This window comes from Papio anubis, chromosome 13 (assembly GCF_008728515.1).
Source record: "Papio anubis isolate 15944 chromosome 13, Panubis1.0, whole genome shotgun sequence".
In the NCBI taxonomy this organism is placed as follows: Eukaryota; Metazoa; Chordata; class Mammalia; order Primates; family Cercopithecidae; genus Papio; species Papio anubis.
In genome coordinates this window covers 97,116,400-97,132,849 of record NC_044988.1, presented here as the reverse complement: position 1 = coordinate 97,132,849, position 16,450 = coordinate 97,116,400, and the positions used below count along the sequence as shown (strand labels likewise).

The 16,450-nt window shown below is 45.1% G+C and overlaps 1 protein-coding gene across 2 annotated transcripts in view; it reads right to left on the bottom strand.

Moving 5' to 3' along the window:
• The window catches only part of STXBP1 (syntaxin binding protein 1), an 81,678-nt gene that overhangs the window by 34,645 nt on the left and 30,583 nt on the right, over positions 1 to 16,450 (bottom strand). For both annotated transcript variants that reach the window (XM_003911919.3, XM_003911918.3), the window contains exons 2-4: positions 8,147 to 8,196; positions 5,754 to 5,835; positions 204 to 280 (exon numbers count right to left, since the gene is read on the bottom strand). In XM_003911919.3, the coding sequence (XP_003911968.1) occupies positions 204 to 280; positions 5,754 to 5,835; positions 8,147 to 8,196 (209 nt within the window). The remainder of the gene's footprint in view (positions 1 to 203; positions 281 to 5,753; positions 5,836 to 8,146; positions 8,197 to 16,450) is intronic.

Here is a 16,450-nt window from a genome sequence, read left to right as displayed (position 1 = left end):
TGCTGTGTTTAAGAACGCTTAATACATCACTTCTCACTGCATAAACACCACCCTCCGCCCCACCCCACTGTGGATTGCATGCTTAAACAGAGCAGTGTGTTAAATGCGTGCTTAACCTAGAAATGTCAGACAGTCTGTGCCACATAAATCCCAAGCCAGTCCATCTAACCTTAGCCAGGGTCCTCCTCTGGTGGAAGGTTTACCTTCTCGGATGGAGTGATGAGATACACAGCCTCCAGGCTGGGGAGTGGCTCTCTGCGCTTGTTGATATCTTCCACAACTAGACAACAAAACAACCCACAGTGAATAAGAAAACATGATGGGTGACCATAAAACCAGAAGCAATATAGACAGGCTACCTTCAGACTGTTGCAGATAAATATCTACAGTGGTGGGCGGGGGGGAACAATCATTCACCCATTCCTTAAGGTTACCACATTCCTTGGGAGTGAATTCCATGGTCTCAACATGCCCAAGATGTTAGAATCTGAAATCCAGGCTGGGTATGGTGGCTCATGCCTGTAATCCCAGCACTTTGGGAGGCTGAGGGGGGGCATATCACTTGAGGTCTGGAGTTCAAGACCAGCCTGGCCAACATGGTGAAATCTCATCTCTACTAAAAAACTACAAAAATTAGCCAGGCATGTTGGAATGTGCCTATAATTCCAATCACTCAGGAGGCTGAGGTGGGAGAATTGCTTGAACATAGGAGGTGGAGGTTGCAGTGAGCCAAGATCACTGCACTCCAGCCTGAGTGACAGAGTGAGACTCCATCTCAAAAACAAAAGCAACAACAAAGGAAAATCTGAAATCTTATCACACTAGATAGTTCTCACTTCCCATTTCAGTTTAAGTAAATTCATTGATCTGTTCTGAGAGAAAATGGAAAATACTATCTAATTCTGTCAAGAATGGGTCCTCTGCCTCTTCTTCCGCTTTGTCTTGTCTGCCCTAGATAATCCCAATTCCTTCAGAATTTCCATGTTGGGTTTATTTATCAACAGCTGGATAGTTTCATTGCTCTCCTCTGCATATCAAATGAAGGCATTCCAACCACATCCTCTATACAAGATTGCTTCCTTCAATAGTGCAAAGATTAAACATTCTATTTGGTTAAAACAAACATGGGCTTTGGTTTGCTTGTTTCCTCTACAGTTATGTCAGTGACTTCACCTGGAAAGAACAGCTTTTGGGAGAATCTTACCAATCACCTGGTAAGGCTTAAAATGTGTTATCTACTGTCTTCTGGCATGAAGGGAGCAAGGCAATTATACAGGTGCCATTCTTCCTGTGCAGATGATTTAAGTAGATAAAAGCACCACTTTAAAGGATTGTAACATGTATAAAGACTTGGAACATTTATAAAGACTTTCACCCCAAATAATGTTCAAATTTTTTTTTTTTTTTTTTTGAGAGGGAGTCTGGCTCCGTTGCCCCGGCTGGAGTGCAGTGGCCGGATCTCAGCTCACTGCAAGCTCCGCCCCCCGGGTTTACGCCATTCTCCTGCCTCAGCCTCCCGAGTAGCTGGGACTACAGGCGCCCGCCGCCTCGCCCGGCTAGTTTTTTTTGTATTTTTTAGTAGAGACGGGGTTTCACCGTGTTCGCCAGGATGGTCTCGATATCCTGACCTCGTGATCCGCCCGTCTCGGCCTCCCAAAGTGCTGGGATTACAGGCTTGAGCCACCGCGCCCGGCCATAATGTTCAAATTAATACCAAAATCCCCAAACATCTACTTTACCAGTGGTTACAGATTTTTTAATTTACTAGGCCACTAATACTTGCCCCCAAAATATTTCAGAGCTTCAACATAGGGTTGCTAACTTTTAAATTTTGCTAAGTAAGAACACTTTTTTCTTTTTTTCTTTTTGAGACAGTCTTGCTCTGTTGTCCAGGCTAGAGTGCAGGGGCACGATCTCAGCTCACTGCAACCTCCACCTCCCAGGTTCAAGCGATTCTCTGGCCTCAGCTTCCTGAGTAGCTGGGACTACAGGCACATGCCACCACGCTTGGCTAATTTTTGTATTTTTAGTAGAGATGGGGTTTCACTATGTTGGACAGGCTGGTCTCAAATTCCTGACCTTGTGAGTCGCCTGCCTCCACCTCCCAAAGTGCTGGGATTACAGGCGTGAGCCACTGCGCCCGGCCGTAAGGACATTTTTTTTTTTTTTTTTGGAGACAGAGTCTCACTCTGTCACCCAGGCTGGAGTGCAGTGGCCAGATCTCACTCACTGCAAGCTCCGCCTCCTGGGTTCACACCATTCTCCGGCCTCAGCCTCCCGAGTAGCTGGGACTACAGGCGCCCACCACCTCGCCCAGCTAGTTTTTTGTATTTTTTAGTAGAGACAGGGTTTCACCGTGTTAGCCAGGATGGTCTCGATCTCCTGACCTTGTGATCCACCTGTCTCGGCCTCCCAAAGTGCTGGGATTACAGGCTTGAGCCACCATGCCCGGCCGCAGGATATTTTTTAAAAACCACTTTTGGGGGTGGGAGAGAGTCTGTGTATAGTGGAGTGCTCTGAATCCCCATCTCCCACAGGAAGTCAATTAATGAATTGAGAGATAATAGAACAAACATTTATGTAGAAAAATCAAAAAGATGACCAGAATGAAGAGCGAGGCGGCTGTCTCTGGGGTAATGGACCCCGAGGATGGGAGATGGGAGGACAGGGGGTTACTGCTCTTTTCTTAGATCCTTGTTAGCTCCATTTGGTGTTTTTCCCCTTTACTTTTGTGGGTTGTTTTGTTTGTTTTTGCTTTGATAGACGAAAAAAATAGTTTCAAAAATTCAATGAAGAAAATAACATCGTAAGCTCAAAATAGGGGCAAGTCTAGTCTTAAAAGTGACTTGGGGCAGGGCACGGTAGCTCACACCTGTAATCCCAGCACTTTGGGAGGCCAAGATGAGCAGAAAACTTGAGGCCAGGAGTTGAAGACCAGTTTGGCCAACATGGTGAAACCCTGTCTCTACTAAAAAAAATATATATATATATATATGTGTGTGTGTGTGTGTGTGTGTATGTGTGTGTGTATATATATATATATATAGTTGGGTGTGCTGGTGCCTGCTTGTAATCCCAGCTACTCAGGAGGCTGAGGCATGAGAATTGCCTGATCCCAGAGGCGGAGTTTGCAGTGAGCCAAGACTGCACCACTATACTCCATCCTGGGCAACAGAGTGAGATTCTGTCTCAAAAACAAACAAAAGGCCGGGCGCGGTGGCTCAAGCCTGTAATCCCAGCACTTTAGAGCCGACGGCTGGATCAGGTCGCAGACCAGACCATCCCATAACACGGTGAAACCCCGCTCTATTAAGAAATACAAAACTAGCCGGGTTTAAGTGCTGGCTTCAGAACCCAGCTACCGGGAGGCTGAGGCAGGAGAATGGCGGAACCCGGGAGGCAGCCGTGAGCTGCACTCCAGCCTGGGCGACAGAGCTTGGTGACCCGCCCCTGAAAACAAACAAAAAAAACACTGACTTAGATCACTAAATGATATAAAAGTCACATCAAAAATTGTGTATATGTGACAGGTGCGGTGGCTCACACCTGTAATCCCACCACTTTGGGAGGCCAAAGCAGGTGGATCACTTAAGGTCAGGAGTCTGAGACAAGCCTGCCAAAATGGTGAAACCCTGTCTCTACTAAAAATACAAAAATTAGCTGGGCACAGTGGCAGGTGCCTGTAATCCCAGCTACTTGGGAGGCTGAGGCAGGATAATTGCTTGAACCCAGGAGGCAGAGGTTGTGGTGAGATAAGACTGTGCCACTGCCCTCCAGCCTGGGAGACACCAAGATTCTGTCTCAAAAAAGCAAAACAAAACAAAACAAAAAACTGTGCCATTTACAGGACTATGCTTCTGCTGAAAGATACACTGGATCTGTTTTTTAAAAATGAAGGAATCACATCCATGTGCAACCAAAATGAATACATACACATGTCTTATACCCTTTAGAAATGTTGACTCAAAATGGATCACAGACCTAAATGTAAAATGCAAAATTATAAAACTCCTAGAGGATTACATAAAAGAAAAGCTAGGCGGCCTTGGATTTTGCAATGACTTTTTACATATGACACCAAAGTGACAATCCATGAAAAAAAGAATTGATAAGCTGGACTTCATTAAAATTAAAAATTACTGCTCTGTGAAAGATGCCATCAAGAGAATGAAAAGACAAGTCACAGACTGAGGGCAAATATTTCCAAAAGATACATCTGATAAAGAACTGTTATCCAAAATATACGAAGATCCTTTAAAATTCAACAATAAGAAAACAAATAACCCAATTAAAAAATGGGCCAAAGACCTTACAGACACTGCACCAAAAAACAATATACAGATGGCAAATAAGCATGTGAAAAGATGCTCCATATCCTAGGTCATCAGGGAAATGCAAATTAAAACAATGATACCGTACCACTACACAGCTAGTAGAATGCTCAAAATCCAGAACACTGACAACTCCAAATGCTGGTAAGGATGTGGAGCAACAGGAACTCTCATTCACTATTGCTGGGAATGCAAAATGGTCAGCCACTTTGAAAACTGGTTTGCTAGTATCTTACAAATCTAAACACACTCATCATGTGATCCAGCAATCGTACTCCTTGTTATTTACCAAAAGTTATAGCACACATTCCAAAGCGTGAACAAAACATAAACATACAAATAACTATAAGGCAAATGTCTAAATAAGCACCACCCCAGTTAACAAACAAAACCCAACCCAATCAGCACCACATAAGTGCCCTGGCTCCAGCTCACACTCCCCTCTGTCAACACCATTTCCTCTCTTCCCTGCAAACAGAATCATTATCCTCCTTTGAATGGTGAACTCTTCTCTTCAGGTTTTACCCCCTACATCTGCATTTTAAAACAACACAGCTGAGCTCTGCGGTCTGAACTCTGTGGAATGAAGGCTCACTATCAGTGGTCTTGCGTGTCTTGCTGTCTTTGCTCACCGTTGTGTTTATCAGATGCATTCATGTTACTGTGAGCGCTCAGGGCTCGCCCATTTTCGTCCCTGTAGAGTGTTCTGCTGTGTAACTGCACCGCAACTGACTTAACCATTCTACACTTGATGTATGTTTTGGTTGTTTTCTACTTGGGGCACCTATGAGCAACACTGCACATGTATTCCTGCACATGTATCCTAGGCACACATACCCGGGGTTGTCTAGGACATACGCCTGACCACAGACTTGCTGGCTCACGGGACATGCCTACCTTCAACTTTACTAGACACTGCCAAGTGCTTTTCAAAGGGGCAGACATTCCATCACGTAGGAGTTTCCATTTTTCTACCTCCCCACCGTCACTTGGCACTCTCAGAGATTAAATATTCTAATATTTTGAATCTATATCGGCATCTCACACTCTGGTTTGAATTGCATTTCCCTGACCACCAATGACGGTGGACAATTTTCATAGATTGATTAGCCATTTGGATTTCGTCTTTTGTTAAGTGCCTGCTCGGAACTTTTTTCTTTTGGGTGGGCTGCCTTTTCTTTCTTGATTTAACCTTTCTTTTGGCATTCCTTTAACAGACATTGAATGAGCATCTAGCCCTGGATTTGGTGCTAGGGATTCAGTAATGAACAAGATAGCCTTGGGCCTCTCAGGAGCTTCTGGTCTTAGCGCACAGGTTGCTGGAAGATCTAAAATCAAAGGAGATAATAACGAACAGGAAAGAGCTAAGCCTGCCACAGAGAGAAGGCTCCAGTACTGCTCAAGCACAGAGAGCATGCTCACTTGTTATGCCCTCGGTCATGATGTCTGTCATCTTGCAGCAGGAGGATAGCATCCTCATGCTTAACTGATCCACCACCAGCACCTGCAAGGAAGGAGAACGGCATATTGGCTGCATGGCATCTGCTGTGGTTCTCGCTCAGCTTACCGCGTTAGACTCCAAAAGGGGCTCCAGAAGTGCAGAGTACAGAAGAAACCCTACTTCCTATGGACTGGAAGCCCAAGGGGATACATGCTCGCTTGTACCTCCCATACCCTAACTGTTGGAGTTAGAGTTTCCTCTCACTGACCTAATTTTATAAACTTAAAAAAAAAAGTTTTTATTTCCCATAATAAAGTAAATACCCATTTAAAAAAGGAAAAAAAATCAGTCGGGCATGGTAGCTCATGTCTGTAATCCCAACATTTTGGGAGGCCGAGGTGGGTGGATCACTTGAGGTCAGGAGTTCGAGACCAGCCTGGCCAGGATGGTGAAACCCCATCTCTACAAAAATACAAACATTAGCCAGGTGTGGTGGCTCACACCTGTAATCCCAGCTACTCGAGAGGCTGAGGCAGGAGAATCGTTTGAACCCAGGAAGCGGAGGTTGCAGGGAGCCGAGATCACGCCATTGCACTCCAGCCTGGGCAACAGCAAGACTCTGTCTCAAAAATAAATAAACAATTAAAGGAAAATATCATCTACAGCTCCAACATTCAGAGATAATCATATTAGTGAGTACTTTTTCAGGGCATACACTTGTGTTTAAGGGGAGAGTGAACACTACCGCCTGCACATGGGGTCTGGCATGTGGGGACTTAATGAAAGGCATCATCAGAACTGTGCCACTAACACACATGTCAGCTGGGACATAGTGTACCTCAGCCTAGGCTGGAAGAACAAGAATGCTCCAGTCCTGGCCCAAAAGCTTCAGACCTGCAACTCTTCAGCTAACTTTTCTTATCTTCATTCAGCCCGCAGTGGAGAAGAAGCTGGCAGTTAAAACAAGGCTATTTCTCCTCCCTTTTTGTAATGCTATAAACTGAGAAGGAGGCAATAGGAGGCAGACACATCAGGGCAGATAGTGTGGATGAGAAAGCTTTCTGCTGCAGTACAAGGGCCAATTAGTTTTTATTATACAAGGCAGCTTCCTCAAGATTGGTTTAAAATTCACATGTCTACAAGCCCGTCACTGATGGGAAGGGTAAGAGAGAAACGTATGCTAAAGAGTTCCCATCGGGCCCGGCACAGTGGCTCACGCCTGTAATTCCAGCACTTTGGGAGGCCGAGACGGGCGGATCACGAGGTTAGGAGATCGAGACCATCCTGGCTAACACAGTGAAACCCCATCTCTACTAAAAATACAAAAATTAGCCGGGCGCAGTGGCGGTCACCTATAGTCCCAGCTACACGGGAGGCTGAGGCAGGAGAATGGTGTGAACCCGGGAGGCGGAGCTTGCAGTGAGTGGAGATCACGCCACTGCAGTCCAGCCTGGGCGACAGAGTGAGACTCCGTCTCAAAAAAAAAAAAAAGAGTTCCCATCGGACGGCCTCCCCTTGTGGGTGGTAAGGACAGATGTGCTGGTTAAAACAAAGGCCCCGGGTGAGACTTCAAAATCCTCCCATACTAATCAGCTCTGTTGTTCCTAGGCCCAATGCACTTGAAACTGCATGGGCTTTTGACTGCAGGAAAACTTAAGGGCTTTCTTGGTTGGTATAAATCCTTCAGCAACATGCAAAAAAATCAAGTAAAACTGCACACTCTTCTGGCCAGTATAATTCTCAACCTCAGACAACCAAGTAGTCCTTAAAATGCTGACTTCATGCATAGGGGGCAGCAGGTGCCACTCCTGTACCACCCACTCCAGGGACCCGGCCCACTCTCAGTTTGATTGGCTTAAATACTTCTTTCAAGTACACTATAGTTTCCAGCACTGCTCTCAATGTTATATGAATAAACGAGCTTACTATTTTTGTCTTATGTTGTTACAGTTCAATGAGGATAGACCAGATGAGGGCTTTGAGCCCAAACTGTGCATGGACTCCATGGAGATGCTTTATGGCCACAAAGGGGCAAGAAGGCCTCTTCTTCCTCTCCCAGAGCCAGCAGAATTATACCTTCTTCTGCTTTACCTAACGGGTTCCAGGTAATGTTTTGTTTGAACTAAAGAGTCAGGCACTGCTAACTGCCTGACAAGGTGGTCTTTAAGGTAAGCTTTATGACACACAGACCTCTTAACCAAGACCATATGCAATGTGAGGCAGAGCAGATCACCTTTCTCCAATCCAGGAGCATTCTGTACTCTCTGGACAGCAAAAGCCCTCATTCCTGCCTACAACTTTCCTCTAACTCCATCCCCTTCTGATTTTTCCATGTGAACTCACCTTAAGCCCATTAACTGTACTTTCTACTCACCTTCCATTCCCCCTTCTTCTTAACCTTCTTTATCACATCGTGCATAATCTCTGAAAAAAGAGAAAGAGAGAAAGAGAGAGAGGGAATTAATGTAATATCAAAGACTTCTACACACCTTAGGCTTTGTGTTTCTGAATCATGCAATTCACCAACTGGTTTACTGAGCCATAATCAACCCACCATAAAAATAGTTCTCAGCTGGGCACGGTGGCTTACACCTGTAATTGGTGCTAGGGATTCAGTGATGAACAAGATGGCACTTTGGGAGGCTGAGGTGGGCGGATCACCCGAGGTCAGGAGTTCGAGATCAGCCTGGCCAACAGGGGGGAAACCCTGTCGCTACTAAAAATACAAAAATTAGCCAGGCGTGGTGGCATATGCCTGTAATCCCAGCTACTCGGGAGGCTGAGGCAGGAGAATGGCTTGAGCCTGGGAGGCAGAGGTTGCAGTGAGCCGAGATTGCACCATTGCACTCCAGCCTGGGCGACAAAGCAAGACTCCGTCTCAAAAATTAAAAAAAAAAAAAAAAAAAAAGGTATCTTCCAGTCTCCTTAATTCAGTGGTTTTCAAACTTTTTGGTCTCATAACTTCTTTTTTTTTTTTGAGACGGAGTCTGGCTGCGTCACCCAGGCTGGAGTGCAGTGGCGCGATCTCGGCTCATTGCAAGCTCCGCCTCCCGGGTTTACGCCATTCTCCTGCCTCAGCCTCCCGAGTAGCTGGGACTACAGGCGCCCGCCACCTCGCCCGGCTAGTTTTTTGTATTTTTTAGTAGAGACGGGGTTTCACCGTGTTAGCCAGGATGGTCTCGATCTCCTGACCTCGTGATCCGCCCGTCTCGGCCTCCCAAAGTGCTGGGATTACAGGCTTGAGCCACCGCGCCCGGCCAAAGGTCGGGTTCATAACTTCTTTATACTCTTAATTATCGTATTGGAAATTAAACTGAGAAATTTTTAACAATATTAATTCATTTAAGATGATAATAAACTTGTATGTTAACATAAATAGCATTTTAATGAAAAATAAATATATTTGTCATAATAAAACATTTTTAGGGAGACGGCTGGCATTGTTTTACATTTCTGCAACCCTTCCTAATGTCTGGCCTCATAGACATTCTCCTGTCTACTTCTGGATTCTCCTATCTGCTTCTGCAGCCAGTATGTCCTGAAATGTATAACATCTGGTAAACTTCGCCATGCCCCGTGAGAGAATGAAAATGAAAAGGCAAACCACATCTTGGTCTTAGTATGAAGATAGTTTTGACCTCATGAACCCCCAAAAGGGCTCGGATTTGAGAACCACTACCTAAAGTTAAGTGGGTAAAAGGCGGTGACAATGCCTCAGGCCGCATGAGCCCTCCTCAAGCTCTAAAAACAGATGTGAGGAGCAGTTGTGAAGCGTTCCCAACCCTGAGCACATCTCCTGAGCACTCTCATCCCCAAATCACCATTTTGATAAGCCCCATTACCTAGAACACCACACACACACACACACCCCCTCCCCACACACACCCCGACCAGCTGTGGAGGCTCTATAGGAAAGTCCACTCTTGCTACTCTGTAAACCCGAGTAACACACACCCAGAGCAACCTGAAGGGCAAGAGCTGTTGTCAGCACGTATGCTTCAAACAGTTAGACAATTATCTAGGGCTTAATGGTTCCTAAAACTGCTTTTGACTATCTTCAGTAATCACTGAATCATAGTAAACACACACACACACACACACACACACACACAGCAGTAAACTTGGAAAACACAGAAAAGCATAAAGAAAAAATTCCAGCCAGGCACAGTGGCTCACACCTGTAATCCCAGCATGTTAGGAGGCCGAGGTGGGTGGATTACCTGAGGTCAGGAGTTCGAGACCAGCCTGACCAATATGGTGAAACCTTGTCTCTACTAAAAATACAAAATTAGTTGGGCATGGTGGTGTACACCTGTAATCCCATCTACTCAGGAGGCTGAGGCAGGAGAATTGCTTGAACCCAGGAGCTGAAGGTTGCAGTGCACCACTGCACTGCAGCCTGGGCAACAGACCCAGAGACTCTATCAAAAAAAAAAAAAAAAGAAGGAAGGAAGGACGGAAGGAAGGAAAGGAAAAAATTCCATGTATTAGTGATGTACTTAAAAACAATCAGACCAGGTGCGGTGGCTCATGCCTGTAATCCCAGCACTTTGGGAGGCTTAGGTGGGCGAATCATGAGGTCAGGTGAAACCCCGTCTCTACTAAAAACACAAAAATTAGCTGTGCCTGGTGGTGTATGCCTGTAATCCCAGCTACTTGGGAGGCTGAGGCAGGAGAGTCACTTGAACCAGGGAGTCAGAGGTTGCAACGAGCCAAGATCATGCCACTGCACTCCAACCTGGTGACAGAGCGAGATTCCATCTTAAAATAAAAAAGATTAGAAAAAAAAAAAAAAAACAATCAGGCAGGGTGTGGTGGCTCACACATGTAATCCCAGCAGTTTGGGAGGCTGATGGGGGAGTATCACCTAAGGTCAGGAGTTCAAGACCAGCCTGGCCAACATGGTGAAACCCTGTCTCAACTAAAAATACAAAAAAATTAGCCAGACGTGGTGGTGCGCACCTGTAATCCCAGATACTCAGCAGGCTGAGGCACGAGAATCGCTTGTACCCAGGAGGCGGAGGTTGCAGTGAGCCAAGATCCAGCCACTGCACTCCAGCATGGATGACAGAGTGAGACTTCGTCTCAAAAAAAAAAAAAAAAAAAAAAACGAAAAGAAGAATTATCTGTAATCATGTCAACTTGAAATGCATAATTAACATTTTAGTTTATTTCATACTAGTTTTCTCTATGCACTTTTACATAGTTAAGATCATGTTGGCCAGGTGTGGTGGCTCATGCTTGTAATCCCAGCACTTTGGGAGGCCAAGGCAGGCAAATCACTTGAGCCCAGGAGTCCAAGACCAGGTTGGACAACATGGTGAAATCCCATCTCTACAAAAAGTACAAAAATTAGCCAGTCATGGTGGCGTACACCTGTAGTCCTACCTACTCAGGAGGCTGAAGCAGTGGGACTGCTTGAGCTAGAGGCAAAGGTGCAGTAACCCAAGATCACCCCACTGTACTCCAGTCTAGGTGACAGAGATTCTGACTCAAAAAAAAAAAAAATGCTGTAGATATATATATATATATATAATTTTATATTATGCTTTTTTCACTTAATGTACTCATTTCACCCATTTTAATAAAAACGCTTACTAGGATTTTAATGCCTGCATAATCTGTCCATGGTCAACAATATTCCCAATAGCCATTTAGACTACTTCACATGTTTCAGCGTAGTGAAAAACTGGAAACCAATATATCCATAATAGGGCAGTGGTTAAGTTAATTAGGTTACATTTGTACAATGGAATACCATGAACCCATTGGAAGTAATAATATGGGAAAAAAATACGTACTCATTCATTCAGACTTTCACTCAATAAGCCTTTGTTGAGTAACCGCTACTTGCCAGCCATTGTGCTAAGCCCTGGGAATGAACAAGATACTATGCTGCTCAGCTCCTGTGGAGCTGCTGCTCTAGGGAAGGAGGCAGTCACTAACTGAAAAGAGCAATTGCATCTTCTCATAAGTGCTCCGAAGTAAATAAATAAGGTGCTATGATTTTTTTTTTTTTTTGAGACAGCGTCTCGCTCTGTTGCCCAGGGTGGAGTGCAGTGGTGCAATCTCTGCTCACCGCGAGCTACGCCGCCCGGGTTCACGCCATTCTCCTGCCCCAGCCTCCCAAGTAGCTGGGACTACAGGCACCTGCCACCACGCCCAGCTAATTTTTTGTATTTTTAGTAGAGACGGGGTTTCACCGTGTTAGCCGGGATGGTCTCGATCTCCTGACCTCGTGATCTGCCCGCCTGGGCCTCCCAAAGTGCTGGGATTACAGGCGAGAGCCACCGCGCCCATCCAATAAGGTGCTATGATTTTTAAAAAGGGTGTGGGCAGCCTACTTAAATAGGGGGTCAGGCAAGGCCACTCTAAGCAAGTTGGACCTGACAAGGAAGACGTCAGTCAAGAACTAGGAAAAGGAGAAGGAACAGCACAAAGTCTTGTGGAAAAAGGAAAATGAGATTGACATTTTCTGGGAACTGAAGATGATATACACTGAGGTTGGAGGCCAGATCATACAGAGTCTCATAGTCTTTGGTAAGGAGTATGATTTTATCTGAAGGGCATTGGAAAGTCATGGAAGGTAAGGATGTGATCTAATGTGCTACAGAGAGATAAGAAGGAGCGGGCAAGAACGGAAGCAGGGAGTGGAGTCAGGAGGCCTATCCAACAGTCCAGGCATGACAGTGGCAGAGGAGATGGTGAGAAATGGGTAGATTGGATATACACTGTGGAGGTAAAACCAACAAGGCTAGCTGATACACTGGATGTGGCAGAAAAGAAACACAGCTAACACCCAGATTTTTGGTTTAAGACAAGAAAGTGATGTAGAGACATTCAGAGAGTTTTAGAGGGAGGAGAACTGGTCTGTAGGAGAACATCAGGAGTTCTATTTTAGTTGTTTTAAGATTGAGATGTCTAGACACATTCAAGGGAAGATGCTAAATAGGTAGCTAGAGTTAGCTCTTTGGCTTGGAAGCACAGCCTCAGCTGCAGTGAAACACTGGGGACTTATCAAATAGAGGCAGGAGGGAAGGCTGCAGAAAATGACTCTTGACAGGAGCAGTGAGATGGACAGACACGGTCTTTGTGGACCTTGACAAGCATTTCAGTGAAATGGTAAGAATGAAGCCAGACTAAAATGGGAGAGGAGGAAGACAAGACAGACAACAACTCTTAAGAAGTTTTGCTTTGGCTGGGTATGGTGGCTCATATCTATAATCCCAGCACTTTGGGAGGCCAAGGCAGGTGGATCACGAGGTCAGGAGTTCGAGACCAGCCTGACCAACATGGTGAGACCCTGTCTCTACCAAAAATACAAAAATTAGGTGGTAGGCCTGTAGTCCCAGCTACTCGGGAGGCCGAGGCAGCAGAATCACTTGAACCTGGGAGGCAGAGGTTGCAGTGAGCCAATTCTTGCCATTGCACTCTAGCCTGGTGACAGAAACAAGACTTGTCTCAAAAAAAAAAAAAAATTAGCCAGGTGTGATTGCCCTCGTGCCTGGCAGGTCCCAGCTACTAAAAGGAGGCTGAGGCAGGGAGGAACAAGCCTGAACCTGGGAGTGGGTTGCAGTGAGCTGAGATCACACCACTGCACTCCAGCCTGGGTGACAAAAAGAAATTTTGCTAAAAGGTAGCAGAGAAAGGCATGAAAACTAACAGGGTGAACATAAACCTTGGATCACAAGGAATTAAGGTTGTTTGTTTTGAGATGAAAAGATTATAGCATTTTAGTGGTACTGGCAATAAGTCAAAGGGAAGGGGAGACTGACGATGCAGGAGAGAGGATGGAGCAATGGAAGACTGAAGTCTCTGAAGAAGAGGAAGGAGTTGGAGCTGAGACACAAGAGGAAAGCCTGATCTGGGACAGGAGGCATCCTGTGTGAAGGAGAGGAAAGCCGCAGATGGGCTTGAAGACACGGTGGCAGAGGTGAGGGGTTTCCTTGTTGGAGATGAAGTCATTGGCTGAGTGGGGAAGGGGTGTTATATATGGAAGCTTTGAAGAAAGAAGGTATCACATATCTTCCCAGAGACTGGGAAAGCCAATTTACTATGGAAATGTTTTAGCATTTACAGACAGTACTAAGGACTAATTTGACAGTCATGACCGTGAATTTAAAGTTAAACCAGGCAGCTTAATAATGGTTTTTCCCAATAATGTTCGGCTGTCCAGGTGCAAGAAAGGCCAGTTTCAACTAAGGTTAGAGTTTTCATATATGAGTACAAAAGAGGAAGAAAATGCTCAAAATATATGGCTAAGGGGGAAAAAGCATGCTACAACTATTTTTAAAGCAGATATGCATAGGAAAATTAGAAAAACTCACACCAAAAGCTTATTTTTGTGCAATAAAGTTATAATTAATCTTTACTTGCCAATTTGTGCCTTCCAATGTTGTCCCAAGCTTTCTGCATAAGAAAAATGCTCTCAAAATAATGTGTCAGTGAACATCTTTGTGGCCAGGGCTTTTCTTAGCACAAATTATTCCATTAGGGTAGCTTTCTGAGTATGGAATAAATTGGTAAAACATCTACATGTTCTGGCCTCCTGATAAATTCTGCTGAATTACTTTCCAAAAGTATATCTCCCACCCTCACCAGTACTATGTGGCTCTCCAAATTAACATACTAACTGATAAAATATCTTGAGGTTTACTTATATTAATCTTTGCCACAATGACAGCAGAAAACAGTATATTTCACTCTTTATTTGAATGTATTATATTATTGAGGATGAATGTATTTTCTTGCCACTAAAAATTAATATAAATTCACTGAAAAAAATTAAGTCACCTTTTGATAGGGAAAGGCAGAGATACAATCAAAAACTAAAACCAAGTACTACAAGTGTTAAAAGACACACATAAATTACCGCTGCAGCTGCCACCGTTCCTAGGAAATTATTTCCTTTCCAAAGTTCTCAGGGCATATATTTGTCCTGGGTATTGTTAACAGCTGATTCTAATCCTGCCCTACATTTTTCTAATCCAATACCGAAAAGGAAACAAGGATTAGAGCTCGGTTTAGCATTAAGAATCAAGTAGCTTGGGCTACCTCCTCACAATCCCGGGCAATCGCATTTCATCTCCTTCCTAAGTCCTCTTCATGTGGAGAGAAACAATGAAGTCTTCTGAAGTGGGTCCAGCCAGGAGGTCTTACTTCCGCATACCAAGCCATGTGTATCTACAGCCAAATGCCTGCTCCACCACCCATCTAGTCTACAGAGATGTGTTCAAAAGACTGGGGCAGCTTCAATTTCTCCATAATACTGAAGACCCTAGTGGACTCTGCTTCCCTCATGACCAAATGAGTAAGAAAGCAGGTTCCTTCTCAGCCATATCCTCTAGGTCCTGGGTGACTCCCGACCTTGACAAATCTCTGCCATGTCCTGAGAAAAATGACCGGTGGTCTAAGATGATCTGGGACATCTTCAAATGCACCCAATATTTCAATTGGAGTCCCAAAATACAGGCTCCAGGGATCACTAAAAGGACTGCGCAAGGCTTGCAGCTCCCTATGAAGCCCCACCCTCACAGCCTAGGAGGGACTCACAACTGCCCTCCAAGTGACACAAGCCAGATGCCCGATGCCCTGAGCCCAGGGCACATGCAAACACCTGAAGGAGCATGACTAATATTAGATGAGTCAGAAGCTTAGGAGAAGAGAAGCCAAAGTCCTCAACACCACAGGTGATTCCAAGATTCCACATGGTAGCCCCAGAGCACCACACTGCCCAGGACAGAGGCACTGGGATCCACTTTCCCCAGGTTGGGAGAAGTTGCCTTCATGCTGCTGAGGCCACTAAGAGAGTCCAACCTCAGCCCACAACTCCCCACCTCTTTTTACCAGTCCAGAGTACAGGGAATTTCCAGAGTTATTCTGGCTCAACAGTAGACGTTCTTCTAAAAGGCATCTTCTTGACTGAACTCCTGGGGTCTGAGGGGTAATGCTGGCTGCTCAAGCAGCAGTCACCCCAAAAATGCCCAAGGAAGCGCTAAAGTTAGACCAGGGCTGACATCCAGGTTCAGGCATTTGCTGGCTGTGTGACCTTGGCACTTTTTTTTTGAGAAGAGGTCTCCCTCTGTCATCCAGGCTGGAGTGCAATGGCAAGATCTCGGCTCACTGCAACCTCTGCCTCCCGGGTTCAAGTGATTCTCCTGCCACAGCCTCCCTAGTAGCTGGGATTACAGGCACGCACCACCACACCCAACTAATTTTTGTGTTTTTTGTAGAGATGGGTTTTCGCCATGCTGGCAGGGCTGCCTTCAAACTCCTGACCTCAGGTGATCCACCTGCCTCAGCCTCCCAAAGTGCTGGGATTACAGGCGTGAGTTACTGAGCTACCACACCTTGCCGAGTTTAAAACATTTTAAGTTTCAGTTTTCTCATCTGCAAAATTAAAATTATAATACTCTAGTAGCCTGTTGTGAAGATTGAGATAAAATGCTTACTTAGTCCAGTGCCACATATGAGGCACTCTGCAAAAAGCACCTCTTGTGACATCACTATAAAAGCATATTATTCATACAGAGAAAGAAGAAAATTATGAAATATAACTTCCACCAATCAAGATTTTTAACATAATGTAAAAATCCTTAAGAAAACAACTGTGGCCGGGCACAGTGGCTCATGCCTGTAATCCCAGCACTTTGGGAGGCTGAGGTGGGCAGATCACTTG